At 31.8% G+C, this 24,646-nt stretch overlaps 1 protein-coding gene across 1 annotated transcript in view; it reads left to right on the top strand.

The window, feature by feature from the left end:
* The window catches only part of Eif3e (eukaryotic translation initiation factor 3 subunit E), a 41,767-nt gene extending 18,445 nt beyond the window's left edge, over positions 1 to 23,322 (top strand). Inside the window, exons 8-13 of the mRNA XM_076835646.2 lie at positions 10,241 to 10,367; positions 11,160 to 11,261; positions 12,744 to 12,853; positions 21,686 to 21,788; positions 22,099 to 22,233; positions 23,144 to 23,322. Of these exons, the coding sequence (XP_076691761.1) occupies positions 10,241 to 10,367; positions 11,160 to 11,261; positions 12,744 to 12,853; positions 21,686 to 21,788; positions 22,099 to 22,233; positions 23,144 to 23,182 (616 nt within the window). The 3' untranslated portion in view covers positions 23,183 to 23,322. The remainder of the gene's footprint in view (positions 1 to 10,240; positions 10,368 to 11,159; positions 11,262 to 12,743; positions 12,854 to 21,685; positions 21,789 to 22,098; positions 22,234 to 23,143) is intronic.
* Positions 23,323 to 24,646: the final 1,324 nt, after the last annotated feature.

The following is a 24,646-nucleotide window of genomic DNA, read 5'->3' as shown; positions in this document are numbered from 1 at the left end:
GAGAAAACAAGTCTGCTTTATGTAAACATCTCATATTTGAAGATAATTTTCACTTCTGTGTCCTTTAGAATAAGAATCTCCGTGTTACTTCATTAAATTACAGGTTTTTAGATTCTAGCACTGGCTTGATTGTCTTCTTTGGATCATTTACATTTATTTCATACCTTAAAATCTGTAACTTCAAAATTTAAGCCTATTCTAGGATTATTGTCTGAGTTTTATAGAGTGTGGTGTCAAAATTAGCTCCCATTTGTACATTTATTTAATTAATACAACCCATTTATTTGCTTTTTGTTATGACTTACATTAACTGCATTGTTAACCAGATTTCATGTAAATACCCCTTTTTAAAAAAAATATTTGTTTATTTTTAGTTATAGATGGACACAATACCTTTATTGTGTGTTTTGTATTATTTTTATGTGGTGCTGAGGATCGAACCCAGTGCCTCACATGTGCAAGGCAAGCATGCTACCATTGAGTTACAAACCCAGCCCAAGATTTCACATAAACACTCTTAAACCATGTTTTTGCTGTTTATTAACCTAAATAAAGATTTTTATAGTTTTCTTACATTTTGTTTTGTGCTCAACAGTTGTCTGTTAAATTATGATTTTAACACATTTACAACAACAACATTTATGGTTTTAACGTGTTTTTAAAAATGCACTTTTGTTATGGTTTAGATGTGGTGTCCCCCAAAAGCTCATGTGTGAGACAATGCAAGAAGATTTAGAGGAGAAATGATTGGGCTATAGCCTTGACCTAATTAGTGAATTAATCCCTGATGGGATTAAGTGAGTGGTTACTGGAGGCTGGAAGTGGTTCATTGCGGGTATGATTATGGGATATATATTTTGTATCTGGAGAGTGGAGCCTCTATCTCTCTCCTACCTGATCAACATGTGAACTGCTTCCCTTTGCCACACTCTTCCACCAGCATGTTCTGTCTCACCTTGAGCACTGAGGAATGGATCCAGCCACTTATGGACTGAGACCTTTCCTCTATGGTTGTTTTGGTGGGGTCTTTCAATTGCAAGCAAAAAAGCTCACTAAAACAACATTATAATTTACAAAACTGTAGTTTAGAAAGAGATAGTGTAATGAAAATTAAGTTAACAGCCTATTTTTATTTATTTATTTTTTTTTCATAATTTTCGGTCTTGAAAGTAAAATGATACTCTTGATGGTTTTGGATAGGTTGATGGGATATAATGATCTAAACTGAATTACATTAATAAGCATGTACTGTTAAGTGTTTGCTTTGGGAACATTTTTCAGATTGAAATATTTGACCTTGTCAGTTAAATTGTTAACATAATCAACCAGGAATTTGAATTTAAAAGAAATTTAAGTTATTGATACAGTTTTTAAAATATTTAGACAATGGAAAAGTGCCAGTATTGTGTTTGTGTGTGTGTGTGTGTGTGTGTGTGTGTATAAACGAGTAATTTTTAAAAGATGTGTATTGTGATTTCTGCATTAAATACTAAATGTTTACCTGAATTTTGGTTAATAGAAACACTTTTAATAGTCTAGTTTGTTTTTCATACTAACATTGCAACTTAAGTTCAGTATTGATATAATTTAGTCACTGTTTGCATGTTTCTGTAATTGGAATTTTTTTAATAAAGGAAAAACAGATATGGCACTGAGTGAGGAGACAGTGTATGAACTTTGCCTGCATTCTAAAGTTTTAATTATAAGTGTAAATAAATGGTGAGAGATGAAAATTATAATTTATACAGCATTATGGTTATTTCTGTTTTCTAATGAGAGGTGTTTATAACATTGAAATATGCCTTCTCTGTACATATTCACGAGTGTATATACAACAGCCTTGTTCTGCCTATGTGGTTGTTCCTTTCTTAAGTCCTATTTGTGGGAAATTCAGTATTAATATTATAAATTAAATTTTTTTTGCATGTTTCTCTTTGCTAGATGTTATAGTTTATAACCAAATCAATAGTCTATACATTGGAGGAAATGAAAAGCTAGGTTAAAATGTTTATGGAAGAAAAAGCCAACAGACTACTAAAATAATCCTGTAAGGATGGCATTTCTTTGTTCTGACCTTGACATGGTAAGCTCTGAACATTTATTTGTCAGTATTCTGAGGAACAAATTTGAATCTAGCTTTAAAAACAAAGAAACCTGATTTATAAATCAAAATGCCATCAGTAATTTAGAATGAGTAGTATAAGTGCTAAGAGGATTAAGTATATGGCATTTGACCAGAATGTTCTCATCTTGTAGACTTGTTACATAGGAAGCTATATAACAAACCAGAGGTTGCTTTATAGATTCTTGGAATCAGAATAGAGAATTAGTTTATGACTAGAATGTTTACTGGCACCATCAGGTTAAGCTGGACAGACAACCATCATTGCAATAGGAATATTCCTGCTACTAGGACCATGCAATTTTTGCATGTGTATCACCTTAAACATTTGGTTGAACATTACCATCATTACTATCAGCATCCTTTACATTGCTCTCATTCCTCCATATTGACCAATATATATTTAAATATGTTAATATCTTTTATTAGATTATTATGTGGTCCTCTCATCTGGTGATTAATTAGTCTCAGCTGCTGTCTTGTTTACTTACTACTGCTATGAGAGTAGGCCCTTATAGCCTGGTTCTTGAGAAGTACGTTTTCCTGTATCCTTTATGCAGCCATCAAACTATTATGAAAAAAAGATGCTTTGAGAATTTCAAACTCAATATTTGAGTACATATTTCTCAGTATCTATGGAGATTTAATCAAACATACATGCAAATGAGACAATATTTAGTAATAATTTAGTCAGTATTTTCCTTCCCTTCTGACTAAAACCTATAGGTTTATCCTAAGAGTGGATTGATATTCTGAAAGTCAAGAATGGGGAGATGAGCCTGACCTGAATGAGCAGAGTTGACCTCAGCATGGATCCTGTCACAGCTGCCTCCAGTGTTGGTGATGCCTAGTGTTGGATTAAGGATAAGGAAAGGTTTTCCTGAATTCAGCCATAGGAATCAATATGAATTGGCTTTCTATGCTGCTACTTTGTAGTATAACTACTTCAGTGGTTTTTTTGCAATTGTGTATTTAGCCCAAAAGAAACGTTGAATTCATCTGGCTCTTAGAACATTTTCAAGCACTAAGGGAAATATAAACTAGAAAGATGAAAGTATTTGAACCCACTTTGAAAATTCTATAATGAGTCACTTGCTGACAACTCTTGACTTTCATGAAATTAAACTTTAATTCATTACCTGTTATAGATATTAGTAATACAATTGTGATTTTGATTTTAAGATACAAATCAAATTTTTACAAAAGGAAATATTTTAAAGCCAGCCCTCAAATTAATTCATAGCTTCTAGTACTTACTCACTTTTTAAATTTTTAATAAAAAGCAAAGAAAAATACAACAAAGGCAGTGAAAATAAAATTAACCATATGGTAAAAAATATTGAAATTACTAGTCTTAACCTATTAATTTCATTGAAAATAAAACTTGAATGCTATAATATTTTAAAAATTAAAAATCATAAGGACAAACTCTTCTTGGAGGATATTCTCTACATTCAAGAATACCCCAGGTGGCATTATTATATCAGTTAACCAAGGAAGGCATTTTGAGGGGTTTTGTTGTTCTTAAATGAATCCACTGAAAGGACTCTGGGTTATTATTTCAGAGTTGATAAAAGTGTGTGTAGATCTGGGGTTATAGCACAGTGGTAGAGCATTTGCCTAGCATGCATGAGGCATTGGGTTCAATCCTTAGCACCTCATAAAAAGAAATTTATTTCTACAACTAAAAGTATTTTTTTAAGTGTGTGAAGTGTGGGTATACTCTAACTTTATGAAGCAAATAGGCCTCTATTGGAACATACTTAACTTAAAAGCCTCCCTCTTTGGTGATCCAAATTAGTAATATATGCTGAAGCGCTATTGGATGTATGGAAGGAGAAATAGAATGACATTAGAGTTATCTTAGGGAATACTGTTTCAAATAGCCAATGACCCTTAAATATTTTGGTCAATCCCTTAGTACTATTAAGAATTGTTGAATGTGATTTTCTTTGCATTGATTATATCTATTCAGGTTTTATATTTATTGATGTTTTAAACACAGAGTTTAAAAGTTAGAGCAATAGTATATATTTCTTAATTGCTAAGTAGTAGTAAATTGATTGGATTTGTGAAACTTAGGTGAAGAATGACTTTCAAAAGACAATTTAGTGAAAAGAATGGCATTTTTAGTTTTTGTATCTCTTTAATTGCTTGGTTAACATCTGTGTTTGCTGGATTTTCATATCTGCTTTTTTTTTTTTAATGGTTGTTCAAAACATTACAAAGCTCATGACATCTCATCTTTCATACATTTGATTCAAGTGGGTTGTGAACTCCCATTTTTACCCCAAATACAAATTGCAGAATCACATCGGTTATACATCCACATTTTTACATAATGCCATATTAGTGACAGTTGTATTCTGCTACCTTTTAAATGTAATTTTCATTTGTTTTGATGGGTTTTGTTTAAAGTATATGAAGAAAGCCTAAGTCTCATATATAAGTGTTTTCTGTATGTAGTTAGAAAACAGGTGTGTTTATATCTAAATATCTTTTCAGATTATTGTGAATATTCTTTTTGAATAATTTAACAAAACTTCGCACGTTTTTTTAAAAGTTATTTTTAATATGAAATCTGAAACCATATCATTAAACTTCTTGTTCTTAACTGTATTGATATTCTAGACTATATTCATGTATTTTACAACTTGGAATGAATCTTTTACCCATGCATGACTTTATAACACACATTGGTTGTTTTGGAAATATTGGTGCAGTGAGTTGTGCAGGTATTCCAATGTGTTAACATTGTACAACATCAAAAAACCCTGCATTGATTGCTATTAGTGCCAAACCCATTAGAAAAGGCTTTAGGTATTTTAAAGCTGTCAGGCTTCCAGTGATAGATAAAAAATTTTCCACAGTTCTACTTTTCTTAAAGCGTCTTTTTTTAATTTTTCAAACAGCAAAAGTATTTCCAGTTTTTACAGTTCTTTGTTTATTTATTTATTTATTTTTTTATTTCTGAAGGACTGGTTCACTCCATTTTCTAGAAGAAATCCTAATCTGAATAACTTTGATTTTGGTTCATTTAAGTGAAAATAGTGTTCTTTGAGAAAATGAGCTTATCATCACTGAAACATTTTTTTTTCCCCACAACACAAAACACATATGTTCAAAGTGCAAATTTCTGCCATTACCTGGGACTTTTTTCATTGTCTCGCTAATACACCAGCCGTGTCTTACAGTCAAAAATATGTGAAAAGGGCAGCCCCCTCCTTCTTGGGAGCCTCCTTCCAAGCAATAAGCTTCATTAAGAGCCATATAAAGGTTTTGGAGGGGGAATGAGGTGCTGGGATCAAAGAGGAAGGAAGTGGTCCTCATGTATCTTTCAAGTATTTTTTATTAAAGACAATTATGACACTTAAGTATGCAGCAGAAGTACTTTGTACATTTCCATGTAGTCATACAGGGTATTAAAAAAATTAATAATCAAGGTTTGAAGTTTTTAGAATTAATGTAATTGAAGACCTGGTTGAAACTGGCGTGCATATATATATATATATATATATATATATATATGTTTTTTTTTAACTGCACAACTATGAAGGTAAAAATAAAAGTGCCTAGTATGATTTGATGCCATGACCAAAAGATTTGTTGACAACTTAATGATTTTTAGTAACTTAACTGAATGGTGTAAATGTGTTATATTGATATTTTAAATGAATTATAAATTGGGGAAGGTGTGTGTGTGTGTGTACGTTTTGGAAATAATCTTATTCATTTATCTTTGAAGTGGAAGTTCAGATGCCAGTACAGGTTAAAGTCTCTGAGATCATGTATATTATAATTTCTGCCATAATTTATTCTACATCTAAAATGGATTTACACATTTGAAAAATGTTGAACTTTTAAGTGTAACATAATATATATCAGGTGCAAGGTAGAACCCTGCTCCTGGGCTATTAGAGGTGAGGCTTTGCTACTAAATGTAAATGCTGACCAAAGAAGAATGCATTTAAAATACAATGCCTTCTTGTTCCCCAGTTAGAAAGAGAAAGATGCCAAGTTCTTAGCAGTTTAATTTGCTTTCTATGTAAAAACAATGTGAATATCCTAAGAATTTTCAAGTTTTATTATTAACAGGACATCTAGGTGGTACCTCGAATTTGTCCTGCCATTTCTTTTCATATTTTTGTATTATCTTTTGATTACTAAATTTTCTGACTTATGGTTCTGAAACACTAGAAAAACTTCAATAAAATTGTACAGTTGGAACATGGCTGTACTAGAGTAAAAAAATAAACTGAAACCTTTTTACTTAGCTACCATGAAATAACATTTTAAAAGAAATACTGAGGCTCTTATTTAAAATAAAAAAAAGATAGAATTTGATTTAAAAATGGGGAGGTATTGCCCATTTTCAAATAGTTTATAGTCCAAACTAATAACACAGGAAGTAACACGAGAATACATTGGTGAGAATTGGAGAAAAGTTGGAACATCCAAATGAAAATTTAGACTCTTCAATTTGGATTGACAGAGAAAAAAGATGATAAACCAGAGAGGTAAAATAAAAGAATACACTGGTAATATATAGGCTGTTAATATGGATTTATGCTTTTCCTTTTGTCTGAGCTAAATATTATTTTAAATTTGATCATCATTATAGTTGATAATCGTAAGAATAGGTATTGAGATAGCTTTGAAAGAATTATCCCTAATCCCTATGTCATGACCTTCCTCTGTTTTCCTGTACATACTTGCACGGGATGAATGGATCACCTCTGCCTTAAAAAGTGGGGTATCTTTGCTTTGTTTGGAAATCCAGAACCATGGCAATGCTGTGTATTAGGGGTCTGCAAACTCTGAATTACTGGCTGATAAATCTTGTCCATGGCCAATGTTTTCCTATGCTCTCTGGATCTAAGAATAGCTTTTACATTTTGCATGGCTTGAGGAGAAATGAAGTATGTTTTGTGATTTGAAAACTATATGAACTTTAAACTTCATTGTCCATAAATTTTTATTGGAAAGCAGCTTCTCTTACTAGGATATGTAGGTGTAGATATGCATATAGATACTGTTTGGCTGCTTTTGAAGTATACTGGTGGAGTTGAGTAGTTGAGTGAATACTTACGTCAAAACAAAGAGACAGATGAACTTTAAATGTGCTTTAAGGCACAACGGAGTGGAATTTTTTCCTTATACTGGATTACATAGTAAAGCAACAAGTTCACACTATAATGTGCTAAAAGAATATCATATATGTCCACGTCACCAAACTATACACTTATACCAGTATTTGCAACTGGTTAGAAAACAACTTTCAGAAAATTTAAATATTGAATCATAGCAGAATTTCCTCACAAAAATTAATAAAAATGAAGTTTCAACTAAAGCAGGTTTCTTATTGGTTCTGACTGATTATAATTGGTATTAAAAATAAAATTTTCCAGTTAAGGAAAATTATTTCTCATTGGTGATTTTGTTAAAAAAAAAATTTTAATTGCAGCAGCCAAAGAAACATGTCCAGAGAAACTAAGCTTTTTAAAAGCTAAAACAGTTGTTTATAATTGAGGATATTGAGACCATATTGCTCTAGGGGAAGAATGACATTTTCCTAAGTGATAAAAATTGCCCGTAACTACTACTGTCACACACTAAATGATCACTATTAACTTTTGCTGCAGTCTTTGTTTTTTAGTCTGTTCAATATAAAATTACAAAGTAAAATGGTAAAATTCATAATGAAGTCTTTCAGTGACAACATATATGAGTCACAAGTAATGTCTAGCAACATATATTTTCTATTCTGTCCAAAGATCTTCATTTCTACAATTTTCAACAGCCGTATATTCAAGCTCAGATAACAGTTTCCAAAAATTTTAGACAATTAAGTACAAAGGAAATTTTCATATTTCAAAATTTAACCCAGTTGAATTGGAGGTGATTAATCTTAAGTGTAATGACACTTAGAGGCAATATCAAAAGAAGAATTTAATAGAATAAGCAATAAATATATATTAAACCCAATTAAAGTATATGCTTTTTGATTAATAGCAGTATTTAGTAGTACCAGTCTACAAAAAAAAAAAAAAAATGTTTTGACAGACAAAATATAAAGAGCTGGGTATGAGCTTAGTGGTACAGTGCTTGCCTAGCATTCATGAAGTACTGGGTTTGATCTGCAGCACTACCCAAAAAAAAGTATGTGAGGTCTCATTTCAGGTCAGCATTAATTGATAAACATTTGCGTCAGTTTTAATATTAAGAACCTCTAAATTTGAACCCAGTTAAGTGAAGTTATTGTTGATGAAGGAATTTAATTAGTAAACTTAGATTTAAAATTTTTTATGTATAATATGTACCTACATTATCTCAGTTTGTTTCTATCAGAAAGATGATTTCCCAAGGAAGTAATTCTCCAGAAAAAAAATAATAAAAATATATATGGTATAATGATAGAAAGTCAAGAAAAGCAAAAAAGAAATGAGTTTAACGTCATATACAATAAACTTAAAGAATTTATTATTACTGTATAATGATTTTAGATGAATTATTTGTGAACTCATAAGTGTCTGCTACACTAATAGTAAGAAAACAATTATGTCCTCCTATGTTTGTATGTGAGGTTGCTGGCAAGAGAATGTGGAGAATTATTAATTGTTCTGAATGAGAATTACAGTTTTTAAAATTGCCACTTGAAACTCAGGTTCAGTTTCTAAGATGATACAACTTTTATTTTTATTTATTTATTTATTTATTTATTGGTACCAGGGATTGAACTCAGGGGCACTCGACCACTGAGCCACATCCCCAGCCCTATTTTGTATTTTACTTAGAGTCAGGGTCTCACTGAGTTGCTTAGTGCCTCATTTTGGTTGAGGCTGGCTTTGAACTCGCAATCCTCTTGCCTCAGTCTCCCGAGCTGCTGGAATTACAGGCGTGTGCCACTGTGCCTGGCTTGATACAACTTTTATTTGGTACATTTTAGGTCTCTCTTCCTAGTTTTTTTTTTTTTTTTTAATTTTTTAGGTGTAGATGGACACAACACAATGCCTTTATTTTTATGTGGTGCTGAGGATTGAACCCATGTCCCACCTGTGCTAGGCGAGCACGCTACCACTGAGCCACAAACCCAACCCCTAGAAGTTTTTATATTCTTTGAATGGATATTGATTCTTTTTATACCTTGCCTTGTTTAGGGAGCATTTAAGGGAGGTTGAGTGGCACTATATAGTATTAAGTGTTAAATTCTAGGGTCCTCTTAAAGTGTATTTGTAGGGAATCTACAGTACAATAAAATAGAAAAAAAAATATAGACTGAGAGAACTTGAAAGGTAAGGTATTTAAGTTGGACTTTAATGGATGACTAGGATTTAGGTTTTTAGGGGTATACTGGGAGAGCAATTCATGTGGCGTGAGATTTTAGGGTTTAAGTGTTCAGCCACTAAACTAGCATGAAATCTGGCACTCAGAGGTGCCCACTGAGTACCTGTTAGGTAAATAAACAAGGAGTTGTTTAAGGAATTTTTCAGAAGAAATACATGGCATGACAGAGGGGGTTATCCATTCTTGATTATCATAGCAAGATTTGTTAAATATTAGCCAAGGCTCTGTTGACATCACCTGACATCTGTTCCCTTTTTTCTGATTGCTTTTGCTATTGATTTAACCCAGATTGTGTAATAATGTAATAGTTGACTTCTCCCTGTTGTTTCCAGTATTTCATCCCTGATTGTTACATTTGTGTAAGTGCTTGATTTTCTAATTATGATGATTGTTTTGCACGCAGAAAGTTTTCACATAATTTTTCTAATGGCTGAATGAAAAGTCATAACCTTAGTAGTTTTTCAGAATATACCAGCAGCACATCTACTTAGCCTTTCAAAGTCAGCAATGATATGTAATACTTAGTTTTTTCAATGAGTCTTTGATCTCACTCTAAGTTAAATACTAGCTGAATTGTCATTTAGATTACTATAGTTGAATGCGCTTTCTTTAATTCCTTGGAGGTGATATCCTTACAATATTTATTCTTCAGTGTTCATTTTCAGGCTAGTAAAACAGTGCATCTGATGGGCGCTCAAGTGTTTAACTCACACTGGGTTGTAGACGTAGAAAACTAGATAAGTTACTGAATATTAACTATTATTTTTACCTTAGATATCTTAATGCAATTCAGACAATGTGTCCGCATATTCTCCGTTATTTGACTACTGCAGTTATAACAAACAAAGATGTTCGAAAACGCCGGCAGGTGCTAAAAGATCTAGTAAAAGTTATTCAACAGGTAAAACAAATCTTTATTTTTTTTAAAGTACCACAACTTTAGGTCTAGTCTGATTTTCTAAAATAAGACTCTTATTTCTTAAGGTAAAAATGTACTGAAAATAGGAGAGAAGCATACGTGAAGTTTAGAAGTCAGAAGAGATATAAATTAGCATTTACTGTCTTTATGTCCAAGATATTCTTATGTTAGATGTGATATGAATGATTATTGCTGTTTGCTAGGTGACTACTTAATGCATATGTGTTGCTCTTACTGCAAAGACAAGCTATCTGGAGCTGCTTGTTTGGGAGATCATTAGCTGCATAATTCTAGAGGAGTGACCTTTAGAACAGTCTTCAAGTTGGGCATAAGCCACACTGCCCTGCTGATTGATTTGTAGTGAGCTCCCCCTACCCCCTTCAAAAAAAAAAAACCCATAAAACACAGTGGATTAGGAGAAATTGTTAAAATTTTATCCAAGAATAAAATAAATTACAAAGAAGTAATTGTCACTAGTAGGGTAAGAAAGAATATATCTATACCTGGGAAAGTTCATCATTGTTTATAAACTAAAGGACACTTTGGTCAAGCTTTTGGAGTGATTCTAGGATGAGAATTTGGAGTTGAAAAGTATCACAACCTTATGGTGATCTGGAATCAGGATTGTAGCAATTGCTTTGAGAAGATGATGCTAGGTTATTTGCTATGAATCAATGGTAAAGAGGAAGAAAACAGGAAGAGTGGGATCTTTTAGGAGCAGTTGATAAACAGGGTTTAATCCAATCTAACTGGACATTTGGCTTAATTCTACAGGAGTCTTATACATATAAAGACCCAATTACTGAATTTGTTGAATGCTTATATGTTAACTTTGACTTTGATGGGGCTCAGAAAAAGCTGAGGGAATGTGAATCGGTGAGTATAAATATTCACTTATAAACTAATTAAATTTTTGAATATTATAAATTTAATCATTTGTATCAGAAATATGTTAATCTTAAAATGGCAGATTATTTGGAAATGTTAAGAGTGAAGACATTTTTAATGTTGGCTTATATGTGTATCTTTTGTTAAGTTAGTTTGTTAAAACATTGGAGGTATTTTGGGCTGGGATGGTAGCCCCGGTGGAGTACTCATCTAGCACATGGGAGGCACTGGATTCAAATAAATAAATAAAGGTATTGTGTTCATCTACAACTTTAAAAAAAAATGGAGGTATTTTAAATGCACACATGAATACTTAATTAGGTAGGTATTTTATATGTATAGGCTGGGTCACTGTGAATTACATGTCACAACTGTGATTCATTGTTTTGTTTTATAGGTGGCTGTCCTCAGAATGTTTCACAATTACATTTAACATTTGCTATATGACCGGTCAACACATTGTAGTTATGAAATAACTATGATGTTTCTATTGTTTAATAGAAACTTGAATTAGTTAGTGAGTTTTAAATTACTAAAATAAGAACTTACCTGATAAGCATAGTTCCATTTACTAGATTCTCAAGTTACTAGTCATCAGTTTTATCTTTTGTACTCAGGCTAAGTTGACAGGCTAAGACCTTATTTCTCTAAAAAAAATATGTATATATATGGAAATACACATTCAGAGTTGTGTTATGTTTTTTTGGTTTTTTTTTTTTTTTTTTTTTTTTTGGTTGGTGCCAGGGATTTAACTCAAGGGTGCTTTTTTAGTTAAGTTGCTTAGGGCCCTGCTGAGTTGCTGAGGCTGACTTTGAACTTAGGATCCTCTTGCCTCAGCTTCCCAAGTTGCTGATATTACAGATGTGTGCCACTGCACTTGGCCAGACATAATTTTCAAACATTAGACAAAATAGAAAATTAGAATCCAGTTTGGTAATTTGTATATTTATTGTCATCTGTGACATTTTTGGAGTATATTCACTATGCTAAATATGGAGGCCTTCCTGTAAATCCATGTTACCTGATTGCTGTTCTTGGAGTTAAAATATTCTTCCTATGGAATAGGAGCCATCCCTTGCTACCTTTCCTTTAGTTTTCCAAGCCTACTTTTTTCTGTCACAGAAGTATTCATGTCTGTTATTTAAGTAGCCTAAAAAGATAACTCCAGAGGTCTTCTGTATATAGGACAAGACAAATCTATTCTTTCTCAAAAGACTGCTCTGTTACTTAAAGTCATCAGTGGAATGAGTTTTGAGGTCTTTTTTCCTCAACTATTGTTTTACTGCTTGTTTAAGTTGTTAGATGCTAGAACATGTGTAGTGTCTTGAGGGTGCTATGGTGTAGAATTCTGTTTAGGTGGTATAGTTGTAGTGATTAGAACAGTAAGTAAAGCAGACAGAGCGTTTGAGTCAGGTTTTGAAAATTGCTTGTATGAATCATTAATTTTTTTTTTTCATTTTACACACATAGGTGCTTGTGAATGACTTCTTCCTGGTGGCTTGTCTTGAGGATTTCATTGAAAATGCCCGTCTGTTTATATTTGAGACTTTTTGTCGAATCCACCAGTGTATCAGCATTAAGTAAGAACCCTGATTTGATATGTATTTTTTACTTTCAAATTCCTGGAATTTTCCACTTATTATAAAATAGTTATACTTACTAGAATCCCAGTTAATTGGCTCTTTATTTTATTTCACTTATAGAATAAAAAGGAAACAATGTATTAAGAGATTTATAAAAAATTAACTTTTTGATGCTGCAGACTCAGAAATATTTTTAGTTTTCATGTGTGTGGCACAGCATAATTTTTCAAAATAAGAAGTTTAAGGTAGTATAAGATTCTTAGTTACTTGGTAAGGAGTACATACTATTGTACCATTACATAGGAAGAAAACCAAAGTTACCGGTTTTAAAAGGATTTTCAACAGTAGTTGAAATAAGTAGTAAGCCCTCAGTAAATTTTAAGTTTTGTTGAAAGACCACAACATTTGGTAATCATTTGTTAATTAGGTTTGTTTTATTTAATTACCTATTTGAATTCTCATATAGTAAACTCCTGTGACATCCTAAAATGTTGAAACATGCAAAAATTATGGTGAATTTTAGTTGAAATTTTCTTTTATGTGAGAGAATTATTGGGAAAAAAATTGTGAAATGTACATAACCTATTCGAAACTAATTTCACATTTTAGAGTTTGAAAAATAATTACTGCCTTTGGCCACAGATGAAGTCAAATAAAAAACATAAAAACTTAGTACTTTAATGTTTGCCTCTGAGGAATTGTGTGTAGACCAAATTCTTTTTCTTTAATGTTATTTTAGTGGGCTGTTATTTAAGTGATTATCAGGAAGTGTTTATCCAGAGTTAGAAGTATAGAGATCATGGGACTTTTCTTGTTGATCTTGAAATTTAGTTTTATTTGTACTTTACTAAAGCATGAAGACATAATTTTAAAAATCTGTCTTAAAGAATAAATTTATAGTCTGAGATAAAGAGGTAATAACTGAATTCATGCATTGTTTGTTCTTAAGATTTATTATTAGAGCTTGTGAGAGAAGAATGTTAGCATTTTGGTGTTCATATTGGATTCACTATTTTATTTCTTAAGATTCAGTTTCCTATGTTTATCAGTGAAATAAATTTAAGTATTTTTCCTGTCTACTTAGGAGAAATGTATAGCTCTCTCAAAGAAGATAATAAAGTAGGACTGTTTCTGTAAACTGGTCTGTAGTAGTAGTATTGCCAAATAATTTTCAGATTTATCATAGTGTAGATTTTTATTTTTTCTTTGATTCCTTTAATTTTCTGCTAGACAAAGTCTCTAAAACATTTTCAGGCTAAATTCCTGGTGGTTTTCCAAAGTTCAATAATCTTTTTCTTCTGTAGTGATAGTACTTGTTTTCACTTAGGGTTGTTCAAACTTTAAAGCTCCCTGTGGAATGTTTCACTAACATGGACAAGTAAGAATACATAGATTTTTTTAAAAAGAAAAATAAAGAATACACAGATTAATATATTTTCTCCAAATATTAAGGTAGAATTTTTGAGCTGAAAGAAATGTTGGGAACTTTTTAACCCACCACTATAGTTATCTAGATTAGACTCTTAAGTAGATGGTTATATCTCTATTATTCAGCATGGTTCACTTGAAAGGTAGTTTACATTTCAAGTTGTAGAACCATGGATTTCAGACCTTGAGTGGTCATGATGCCTATGCATCATGTAAACTAAAGTACTTTTTTTCAAATGCAGTATTACATATATTTGTGTATGTGTACAAATAGATCAAAGCAGGGCCTACTTATCCCATAGCTCTTTTTCTACTGACAATTCTTAAATTCATTTTGGAGCCTTGAGACTTCTGAAACAAAGGTTTACAAAACACAGAGTGTAAGTCCATTAGCTGGGCAACTTAAGGCTCAGGCCATTAACTTACTTGGGTCTTATTTAGTGTCAGAACCTAGGGTAATAGGTTTCTGTACCTTACTATAAATTCCTTTTCATTGTAAACAGTTTGTATTTTCAGAAGTAATAGGTTTAAACCATTTAGCCATTTAGAGTGTCAGTTGAGCCAGAGGGTAAAGATGAAATCCCAAAGTTTGTGTTTAACTCAGAGTCTCTGTAGCTTTGTTTTACACAGTTCTTTGTAGCCACCTTGAATCAAATTTACTAAAAGTAAGCTGTTCTGTGATATAGCCAGAATACCTGGTTATTCCAAAGTACAGCCAGAATTGAAAGTCACTACATTTGGTCACCTTTTTTTGCCATGAAATTACAGCCTAGTATAGTAATGGAATGGGAGGGAGATCAGTGATCTAATATCTTATATAATAAATAAGGTAGCTTTTTTCGTGTTTTTAAAGCTGCTCCACTGAATTAGAAATACAGCAGCTGAAAATAATTAATATTAAGTATTCATGTTGGGCTTTCACAAATGCAGCAAACCTCTTGATTCAGATTCCAAGGACTTCGAATTCATGAAAATGATCAATAGAACTAATGTTTACTTTTAAACATAACAAAAAAGCAACCATTCTTCAATTCAAAATGTTTCATTTATTCTTGTACTAGGGGTTGAACCAAGGAGTGCTTAACCACTGAGCCATATCCCCAGTCCTTTTTATTTTTTATTTTGAGATAGGGCCTTGCTAAGTTGCTGAGGTGGCCTTGAACTGGATATCCTTCTGCCTCAGCCTCCTAAGTAGCTGGGATTACAAGCATATGTCACCACACCCAGCTCTATTCCAGAGGTTTTTAAACTCAGTTTTACATTGAATTAATCTGGAGAAATTAAACAACTTAAAAAGAATTGATTTTCTGGCCTTGCCTAAACTTTCTGAATCAAAATTGCTAAAAAAAAATATGAAGAAAAGAGAAAAATACTAACCAAATTATATTGTTATATCATGTACAAATAGTAACAGCACCACCATTATGCATAATTATAATGTACTAATAAAAATATAGGGAGTAAACACTTGAAAATGAGTGAAAGCTTCTCCAGTGATTCTTTTACAGTCATACTTAGGGAATCATTGCTTTATCTAAATCAGTGATTCTCATTACATATCAGAATCAAGTGATAATCTTTGAAAAGAAATAAAAATAATGGGTGAACACCTAAAAGACAAAAACACTCTCGGAAATAGGGGTAAAATCTATACTGTATTTTTGCAAAAGGCTTTTAAATAATTTTGATGCAAACTTGTGTGTTTTCTTAAATCTTAACATCATTTTTTGGTTTTAAGAGTTATAGGAGGGCCCCACTCCCATGCATGTCCTTTGTTCATTTTCTCCCATTATTAACATCTAACAAAACCATAGTAAAATATTGCAACCTGGATGTTTTACATGAGTACATTCAAGGTACCATTACCACAAGGACCTCTCAATTTGAATTGTTCTTACTTTCCTCCCACTACTTTCTTATTCCCTGCAACCATGCTTCTTCCCATTCTATAATTTTATTTTGAGAATGTGCAAAACCTTTTCTAAAAGGTAATATTCAAATTTTTGAAAGAACAAATAAACAATGTAGTAATTAATTAATAACAGCATAACCAATATGTATAGTTCAAAGAAGAACAAGTTACAGAGAGTGTCTTCTCAGGCCAGTCACTGGGGAGAAAGCTGGGAGTATCCCCTCAAAAAAACTTAAAATACGGAGAAATCAGTAGATATTAAATAAATGCACAAATGAATATAAAATTGCAAATTAAGAAAGGTGTTTTGAAGAACATTATATAGTGGTTAGCAAGACGTACATGGACATATTTAGTGTATTGGAAAAATGAAACAAGTAATTTAGAAGTTTTGGTGAACCCTGATAAATCTTTAAATGAAATTTCCTAAGCACCAAACTAGATTTTTTTCCATTGAATACTAATTATGACACATTATTCCATTCACTAGTTCATGTTGGCTTGCCTCTACCTCTAATTACTGTATATTTATTTGATATTTTATCTTTTGAGGGGGAAAAGCATATGTTTCTGGCCTTTTGCCTGTCCCTCAAAGGACACATTTTAAATGCTGAATAGAATAGTGAAATTCGTGGTTTTTAAACAACTCTACAGTTATGATATGGAACATTCTTACTTGTTGACTATAAGCACATGTGATAGTCATATTTTTATAAAAATGCATGTTAAGGATGTTTTTATCGGTTTATATACAATCCTATAGATTTGAAGGATAAGTTACAAATCTGTTTATTATAAAATATGCAACATCTGTCAAAAGAGATTACCATGGTGGGTTTAATTTAGTATAACTGGATAGTTTATCAGATGTGTTGTGTGTCTGAAATTTAAAAGCTGTTTTAAAATAATTCTTGGACCAGTTTTCAACTGTAGATAAAAAAACAAAGTATGGAAGTAATATTTTGAATGTGTATGATAAACACAATGGTGCATACATTAATATGATTTCCCTAAAGAGGGCTAGTTTTGGCTTTTCACTAAAAAGAGTAGTTTGCCAACTACTCTTACTGATTTTAAATTACGATGTCATTACTTATTTTATGAAGTAACATTTTAGATCTTTTTTTAAAAATATGTTTTTAGTTGTAGATGAACCCAATACCTGTATTTAATTTTTTTATTTTTCTGTGATGTCGAGCATCAAACCCAGTGCCTCACAGGTGCCAAGCAAACACTCTACCACTGAGCCACAACCCCAGCCCTACGTGTTAGATCTTAATAGTTTTTCTAAAATTCTTATACCACATAAAAATTCATATCAATAAGCATAAGAATTATACTTATTGATAGAAGAGAGAAGTAGAACATGGCTAGACTGAGATAGTTTCAAAGACCATTATCATCATATTTCTTTTTTAACTGTAATATAAGGTAGTGCACTCTTTTTTAACTACTGAAGATATTGAAAATTCAGTGAGAATTTTCAGTTATTACATGCAGCATTTAACATTTCTCAGTTTTCTTCTATTTTCTATTTCTTTTCAGTTTCACAGTTAAACAGAGTTTCTACTTAACACTTATTTTTTATTTTCATACCATACACTTACTAAAGACCTGAAATACTTTTCTTTAGATATATTAGCCATATCGTTCAGTAAAAACTAGGCCAGAGGTTCACATATCTTAATGCCTGAAACAGCAGTATTTATGTTTATCAAATAACATTTTTATAGTGAGATTATGTAAAGAAGCAGTTAATAAGACATAGGAAATGCTGGACTCCAAATTCTTATTTACCCAAATCTTTTAAGATAAGAAGTGTTGGTGTGGGGGGGTGATTGATGGCTATGGGAGAGTTCAGAGAAGGGAGACCCATCTAAAAAGATTAGGCACTGAAGACTTGATAGTCCCTACATCAAGATTTACATATATATGTTCTTAAGTGGGACCACTGGTATCAATTACTGCCCAAAACAAAAATGTGTCTTATTTTGTGCTGGAATCGTGAACATATTTAATTTAAAAAATTGAACTGAGGATAGACTATTTTTGCTTTGTCTTTTGAATTAGTACTTAACTCTGTCTTATTTAACATTCAATGTGGTATTTGTCAGGACAAGTAATCAAAGATGTATGAACGAGATTTATAGAAAATATTTACATGTCTCCTTTAAGTTACCTATAGACAAGGTTGAGATTTTTGGTGTAATCTAAACGTAGAATTTATTTTTTTAATATTTAAAATCTGGATTGTATTAGGTATTTTTCTCATTCTACATTTGATGCATTTTATCTTTTACTTAGTTTATTGATAAATTGAATAATTCCTAATAACATCAGGACAACTTAAGCCAACTTTCTTTTTTTTTTAATTTAAGTTTTCCTGATGTTATTAATTCCTCCCACTTCTAGTACTAGGGATTGAACCCAGGGTTGCTTTACCACTAAACTACATCCCAGCCCTTTTTTATTTATTTATTTTTGATATAGGGTCTTTTAAAGTTGGTGAAGTCCTCCTGCCTAAGCCTCCCAAGTAGCTAGGATTACAGGCATGTGCCACCATGTAATTATCCAGCTAGGATAATACATTTTTTAAAATTTTCAAACCTTTACTATTTTTGTATGACATTATTAGAATGGAAAAGAATTGTAGACTTTGAGAATTTCTGTTAATCATTAATTCCATTTATTGTATTTTCATGTTACTTAAAAGAAACTAGATTATTGCCATATTTAATTCACTGTAGGAAAGATTGATGGCTTAGATAACCTGAGACACCATCAATAATTTACTAACAATTCTTAGACCTTATTCACTAAAGTAAACGACAACCACACAGTACGAACAGTAAATCCCCAAAGTGCAGTTAGAGCTCACAGCATGCAAATCATTTGGGTCTTGCAAAATTGTCTTGCAATGTTGAATTTTTTCCAGCCGTGTTGGAATACAAGATTTAGAATATGGATTTAAAGAAAGAGGTGGGATAGAGAATTATAGTGTAGTTACATAAATGGATTTTTTTTAAATCTTAAAATCGAAAATTAGATATAATTTCCTCAAGAAAACTGTTGGCAAAGCCCTGAACTAGAACTGGCAAACACACTGGGCCTTTCATATAGTCCTTCAAGTTTTTCTTCATTAGTCTTAGTTTATATATTTTCAGAATTAGGTGATTATACCCTGCCCTACCCTCCTGTTTAAAACTCTAATGGCCGAGATCAGGTGATATTTTAGTGTTAGTATCTAACACAGTTCATATTTTATTGAATAAATGACAGGGAAGGAAGAGAAGTGGTTTGGTTTGGTCTGCATGTGGTATTCATGAGGGAGAATAATGAGATGTTGGAAACCTGTTCAAAACAGGTTCCTCTGTTTTGAAGGGAGCTTGGGAATAAACTGATTAGTTGGGTTTTAAGACTAACCTGGTAGCTCTGTAAAATAGATTACATTGAGATTTAAGAGGTCAATCAGTTGGAGAACTGGGAAATAGTAATGGAGGCTAAACTAGGAAAGGGACTAAAATAAGATTCAATCTATTATTAATTGTCTCCTGTGTGAGTAGCATTGTGCTAATTGCTGGGTACATAGTAGTAAAGAAGGAGAATATAGTGCATGCTCTTTGGTTACATATATATGGTCTACAATAAAAAGTAGATATACAACAAAATAACCTACAGCTATTATTGATACTGTTGAAAAGGAAGGGGGTTGGTTATAAAAGCACCAAATAAATGCATCATAGTTTGAAGTGGTGTCTTGGAAGGCTTATGAGGATGCTGTTTTAGCTGAGACCCATGTTAACAGCTCTAAGTGAAGAAAAGGGTGAGTGGGCCTATTTAAGCAGATTTCACAGCATGAGCAAAGGCCCTGAAGTAGTTAAGAGTATGGCGTGTTTAATGAACAGAGAGGTTTAGTATGGCTTGTGGAGATGAGAGTCTTTAAAAATGAGAATAGATATGTAAGGAACTTTAGATGAGAAGTTATGATTAATGACAGAAGAATTTCTTAATTGGGCATAGGCAACAAGGAGAGGAGTCTTAACTTAGGTTTCAAGACTAGATATTTTGTTATTGCTTTAATAGCTTGTAAGTAGGTTCTATATTGTAACTTTAAAATTTTTTATACCGATTGTACATAGCTATTTGCTATGTAAAAATTGTTTCTGCTTTTTAAAAGAATATGGATCTTAAAGATTTCAATTTCAATAGTTATTTTACCTTTGCTAACTGAAGAAAAATGTGAGTATAAAATTTTGGAAAACTTGTTATTTATTTCTAAATTAGCAGCTTCAGATTTGCTTACTTTAGTGCACATGAGAATGGAATTTATATTTCTCTAAAACAATTTAAGTACCCATGAAAAATAAAAGGAAGCCACAGAAAACACAATTATAAGAATTCTTCCTTTAAAAAATACCTTTTTGTTTAAATAAAATGGTACTCTTTCCTATTTTGGGATTTTAGAAATCACCTCTTCATAAATTTGTACCTTTGTATTGATAGCCCAACTTAATTTTCACATTTTAACTCCCTATCAATAAACATGAAATAAGGATACCACAGAGAAATTATTTTTATAAAGGTACTTTTATTAAGTAAATTTAGGTTAGATTTTGGTTGGGAGCTCTAGAATTACATAATTATAAGAGTTAATTATACTAATGTCTTAAATATTTGCATTTTAAAGGTGAGAATGCTATCAGTTCAGGAATTGTAGTCTTTTTGCAAGGAATTATTTTGTTGATGTTTTAATCAAACCAGTGATTACACCAAGGGGCTGGCTGTTGTGTAACATTATCATATATCATATATGCATGCATATATATTATATTCTTTAATACTATACATGCATACATAGATACTCTCCCATCAACTGACTGATGATTTAGCTGCTATAAAAGCTAGTACTTTGTTTTAGCCCTGATAAATCTAGCACTGTAGTGGTCATCTAAAATCTGATTGTAAGTTGAAAAAATATAAAATACAGATTGATTGATATCAGAAAACATTTTTAGATGGACTTAAAGAGTTTGTCTTTCTGATTATCTCAGTTTGATAGCCATTTAGGTTATGTGGTGTACATCTCTGTGGAGAAACCCGAGTTTGTAACACAATCATACACAGTATCCTTTTGCTTTTGTTGTTTTTCATTAGATTATACTTATTTACTGATGCTCCTTATAGGTTTACTTTGTATAATCATTATATATCATAAAACCTGTTTTTCCCTCACATTGTTATGTATAAGGTGGTACACCAGAAACCAGAAGGATTTCTATAAATGCAGACCTTCCACTCAAGGATCTTATAGTCTGGCTGGTGAAATGAAAACATTACAAGACAGTAGACATAAATATGAACAATGCAGACATCGTATGTAAAAGAATGTAAACCAGAAGTCTGCACAGAGTGGATCAAACACTATGTATGTAAAACAAGTTTTTGGCCTGGTTAATTAACATTGCTGTTTTTACTTTTTTTGTTATTAGTATGTTGGCAGATAAACTGAACATGACTCCAGAAGAAGCTGAAAGATGGATTGTGAATTTGATTAGAAATGCAAGACTGGATGCCAAGATTGATTCTAAATTGGTGAGTATTGTGTTAGTTATGGTACATACTAAATCATAGTCACTAATTTTTTTTTTTTTACTACTTCTGGGAATTTTCTATTAGTACATTTAATCTATTAAGAATTTTTGTTTCATTTTTTTTAATGCATAATAGTTCTTTGAGGTTAACATCAACCTCTCGTTTTTTTTCTTGCACAGAAATATTGTTATTTCTGTACAGTATATAAAAATATGTGCAACAATATGTAGTATTGTCATGTCATGCTCATGTCTTACTGGGAAACTTGTCATTAGCATTACAGGAACAATTTTCCTCTGCTTCATTTTAGGGCCATGTGGTTATGGGTAACAATGCAGTCTCACCCTATCAGCAAGTGATTGAAAAGACCAAAAGCCTTTCTTTTAGAAGCCAGATGCTGGCCATGAATATTGAAAAGAAACTTAATCAGAATAGTAGATCAGAGGTAAGAACCACTTATTTTTTTCTTTCTGTCTGGGATTTAGCAAGAACATAATTGCTGCATGAATTTGGAAAACATTTCAGTATCAGATTTTTATCTTTTCAACTTCATAAACATCTTGTTTTAAGAAATTACTAACTGAAAATAATTTTCTATGAAGTATTATATATGTTAAGATTAAGCAACTGAAACAGTTTTGTCTTCCTGTGTGACTTCATTAACTCATTTCTCCAGGGTTTCAGTATTTCATTTGGTTAGTAGTTGATAACATACCTACATGTATAGCCTTCTTGTGCTTGAAATGTGTGTTCTTTCTAAGTAAAAGAAATGTATCTATTAAAATGTTGATCTTGTTTTACCTATTAATGCTGGTTTTATACAAAATTCATTATATCTTTTATCTGATGTTCATATTTAACTGTCAAAAAATAATGCCCTATTTTGGTAGAGATCCTGTATATTGGATATTGAGGGAACTTGAATGACCTTGTAATTTTGAGATTCCAAATCACCTTTAATTCTCTCTAGATGTTAAGATTATATGTGGCTGGGGATTAGGAAGTTGTTAGGTAGGAGGAAATTGTGGAACATTCAGGTACTCCATTTAATTGAGATTTTAGAGAAAGGTTTGTTTTCATAGAATAGTTCTTTAATTTTAAAAGAAAAGGATGAATTAGAATGACATCTTTCAACCAAGTCTAGAATAACTGAATTATTAATAAATTTTATGATTTTTTTCTGTTTACTCCAGGATCACTTTGTATTGATTATTGTTTCAGTGTTGATAATTCTGTTATTGTTATATTTTGCTATTTGCCAAAAGTTATATTAATACTGTCTCACTTTTTTATATGTTAGCTTTTTCAGAAAGTATTTTCTATTTACCATGTCAATTTTTTTCTGCACATTTTAGGCACCTAACTGGGCAACCCAAGATTCTGGTTTCTACTGAAGAGCTGTAAAAAATACATGAAAAAGGGAAATATGAAATAATAAAGCCAATATAAAAAGGGTGACACATTTTAGAAGCAATTAACATATTCAGTGTACATTTTGAAGAATTTAAATAAAATTGGCTGTGGTTCATTTTCATTTGTTGTGATTTTTTTCCTTGTATGTGCAAGTGTGTGTTTTTAACTTTTTATTTTGGAATACTTATATATTAGTAGAAAGTTGAAAAAATTGTACAGTGAGGTCTGTGTCAGCTAAACCCAGTTTCCCCTCTTTTATTATTATTTTTTTTAATCTTATAAAATATCAAAACCAGGTTAGGGGCTAGGGTTGTGGCTCAATGGTAGAGAGTTTGCCTCTCGCATGTGAGACACTGGGTTCAATCCTCAGCACCACAGGAAAATAAACAAACAAAATAAAGAAACTGTGTTAATATACAACTAAAAATATTTTTTTAAAAAACAGCCAGGTTATTGACATTGGTACAATGTGTGTGAATGCCTCTAAAGTATTTTATCACATGTATAGATTTGTGTAACTGTCATTGCAGTGAAGGTGCAATACTCTCATTAGGTCGTTTTCATGTGACCTTTTTGTAACTATAACTAATCTAGCAGCTCTAATTCCCCAAGAAAAACTAATCTGTTCTCCATTGCTATAATTTTATCATAATGAGAATATGACAAGTAGAATTAAAGTTAGCCCTCTGTGTCTGCAGGTTCTGTATGCAGACTTGACTTTTCTGGTGATTATTTCTTTAATTCACCACCTAGGTAGTAATTTTATTGTGTTATGCATTATAAATAGTCTAAAGATATGGCAAGAAGTGCCTAGTTAATATCCAAATACTATTCTTTTTTTTTATGTAAGAGGCTTAAACATCCATGGATTTTTTGTAACCCCCTGCAGATATAATTGAATGTAATATGGGACCTTTCAAGATTAGCTTTTTCTCCCTCCCTTTTTCCCTCCCTTCCTTCTTTCCTTCCTCCCTCCCTCCCTCCCTTCCTTCCATTTATTTATTCATGGTTGTACTAGGAATTGAACAATTCCAGGGCCTCACACATGTGAGGCAGACCTTTACCCTGAGATTATTACATTTCATATATTTTCATTCAATTCCTTGAGATCCATTGAAATTGTCATATAGATCACTGATTTGTTGCTTTTTATTGGATTTTATGGTATTGATGTACCATGTTTTTTAACTATGTACCCATCGAAAGATATTTGGCTCTTTCCATGTAGGGGATTTTATAAATAAAGATGTTCCTTGGTTTCTTCAAATACTTCTTTAATCAACTGTGTAACTTCAGAGACCAAATAGGAGTATAAGTTGAATTTTATAATGACTATATGTATTATACAACATAAGTGCACACACACACAATTTACTGGATAGCTAAGGTATTTAAGAAGTCTAAGGCCTTTGTTGTATCTCCTTTACAAGGTTTTCCCCCTCCCC

Source organism: Callospermophilus lateralis, chromosome 16, assembly GCF_048772815.1.
Source record: "Callospermophilus lateralis isolate mCalLat2 chromosome 16, mCalLat2.hap1, whole genome shotgun sequence".
Lineage (NCBI taxonomy): Eukaryota > Metazoa > Chordata > Mammalia > Rodentia > Sciuridae > Callospermophilus > Callospermophilus lateralis.
Note: the sequence above shows the minus strand (reverse complement) of the source record. Positions and strands in the feature narration are given on the sequence as shown.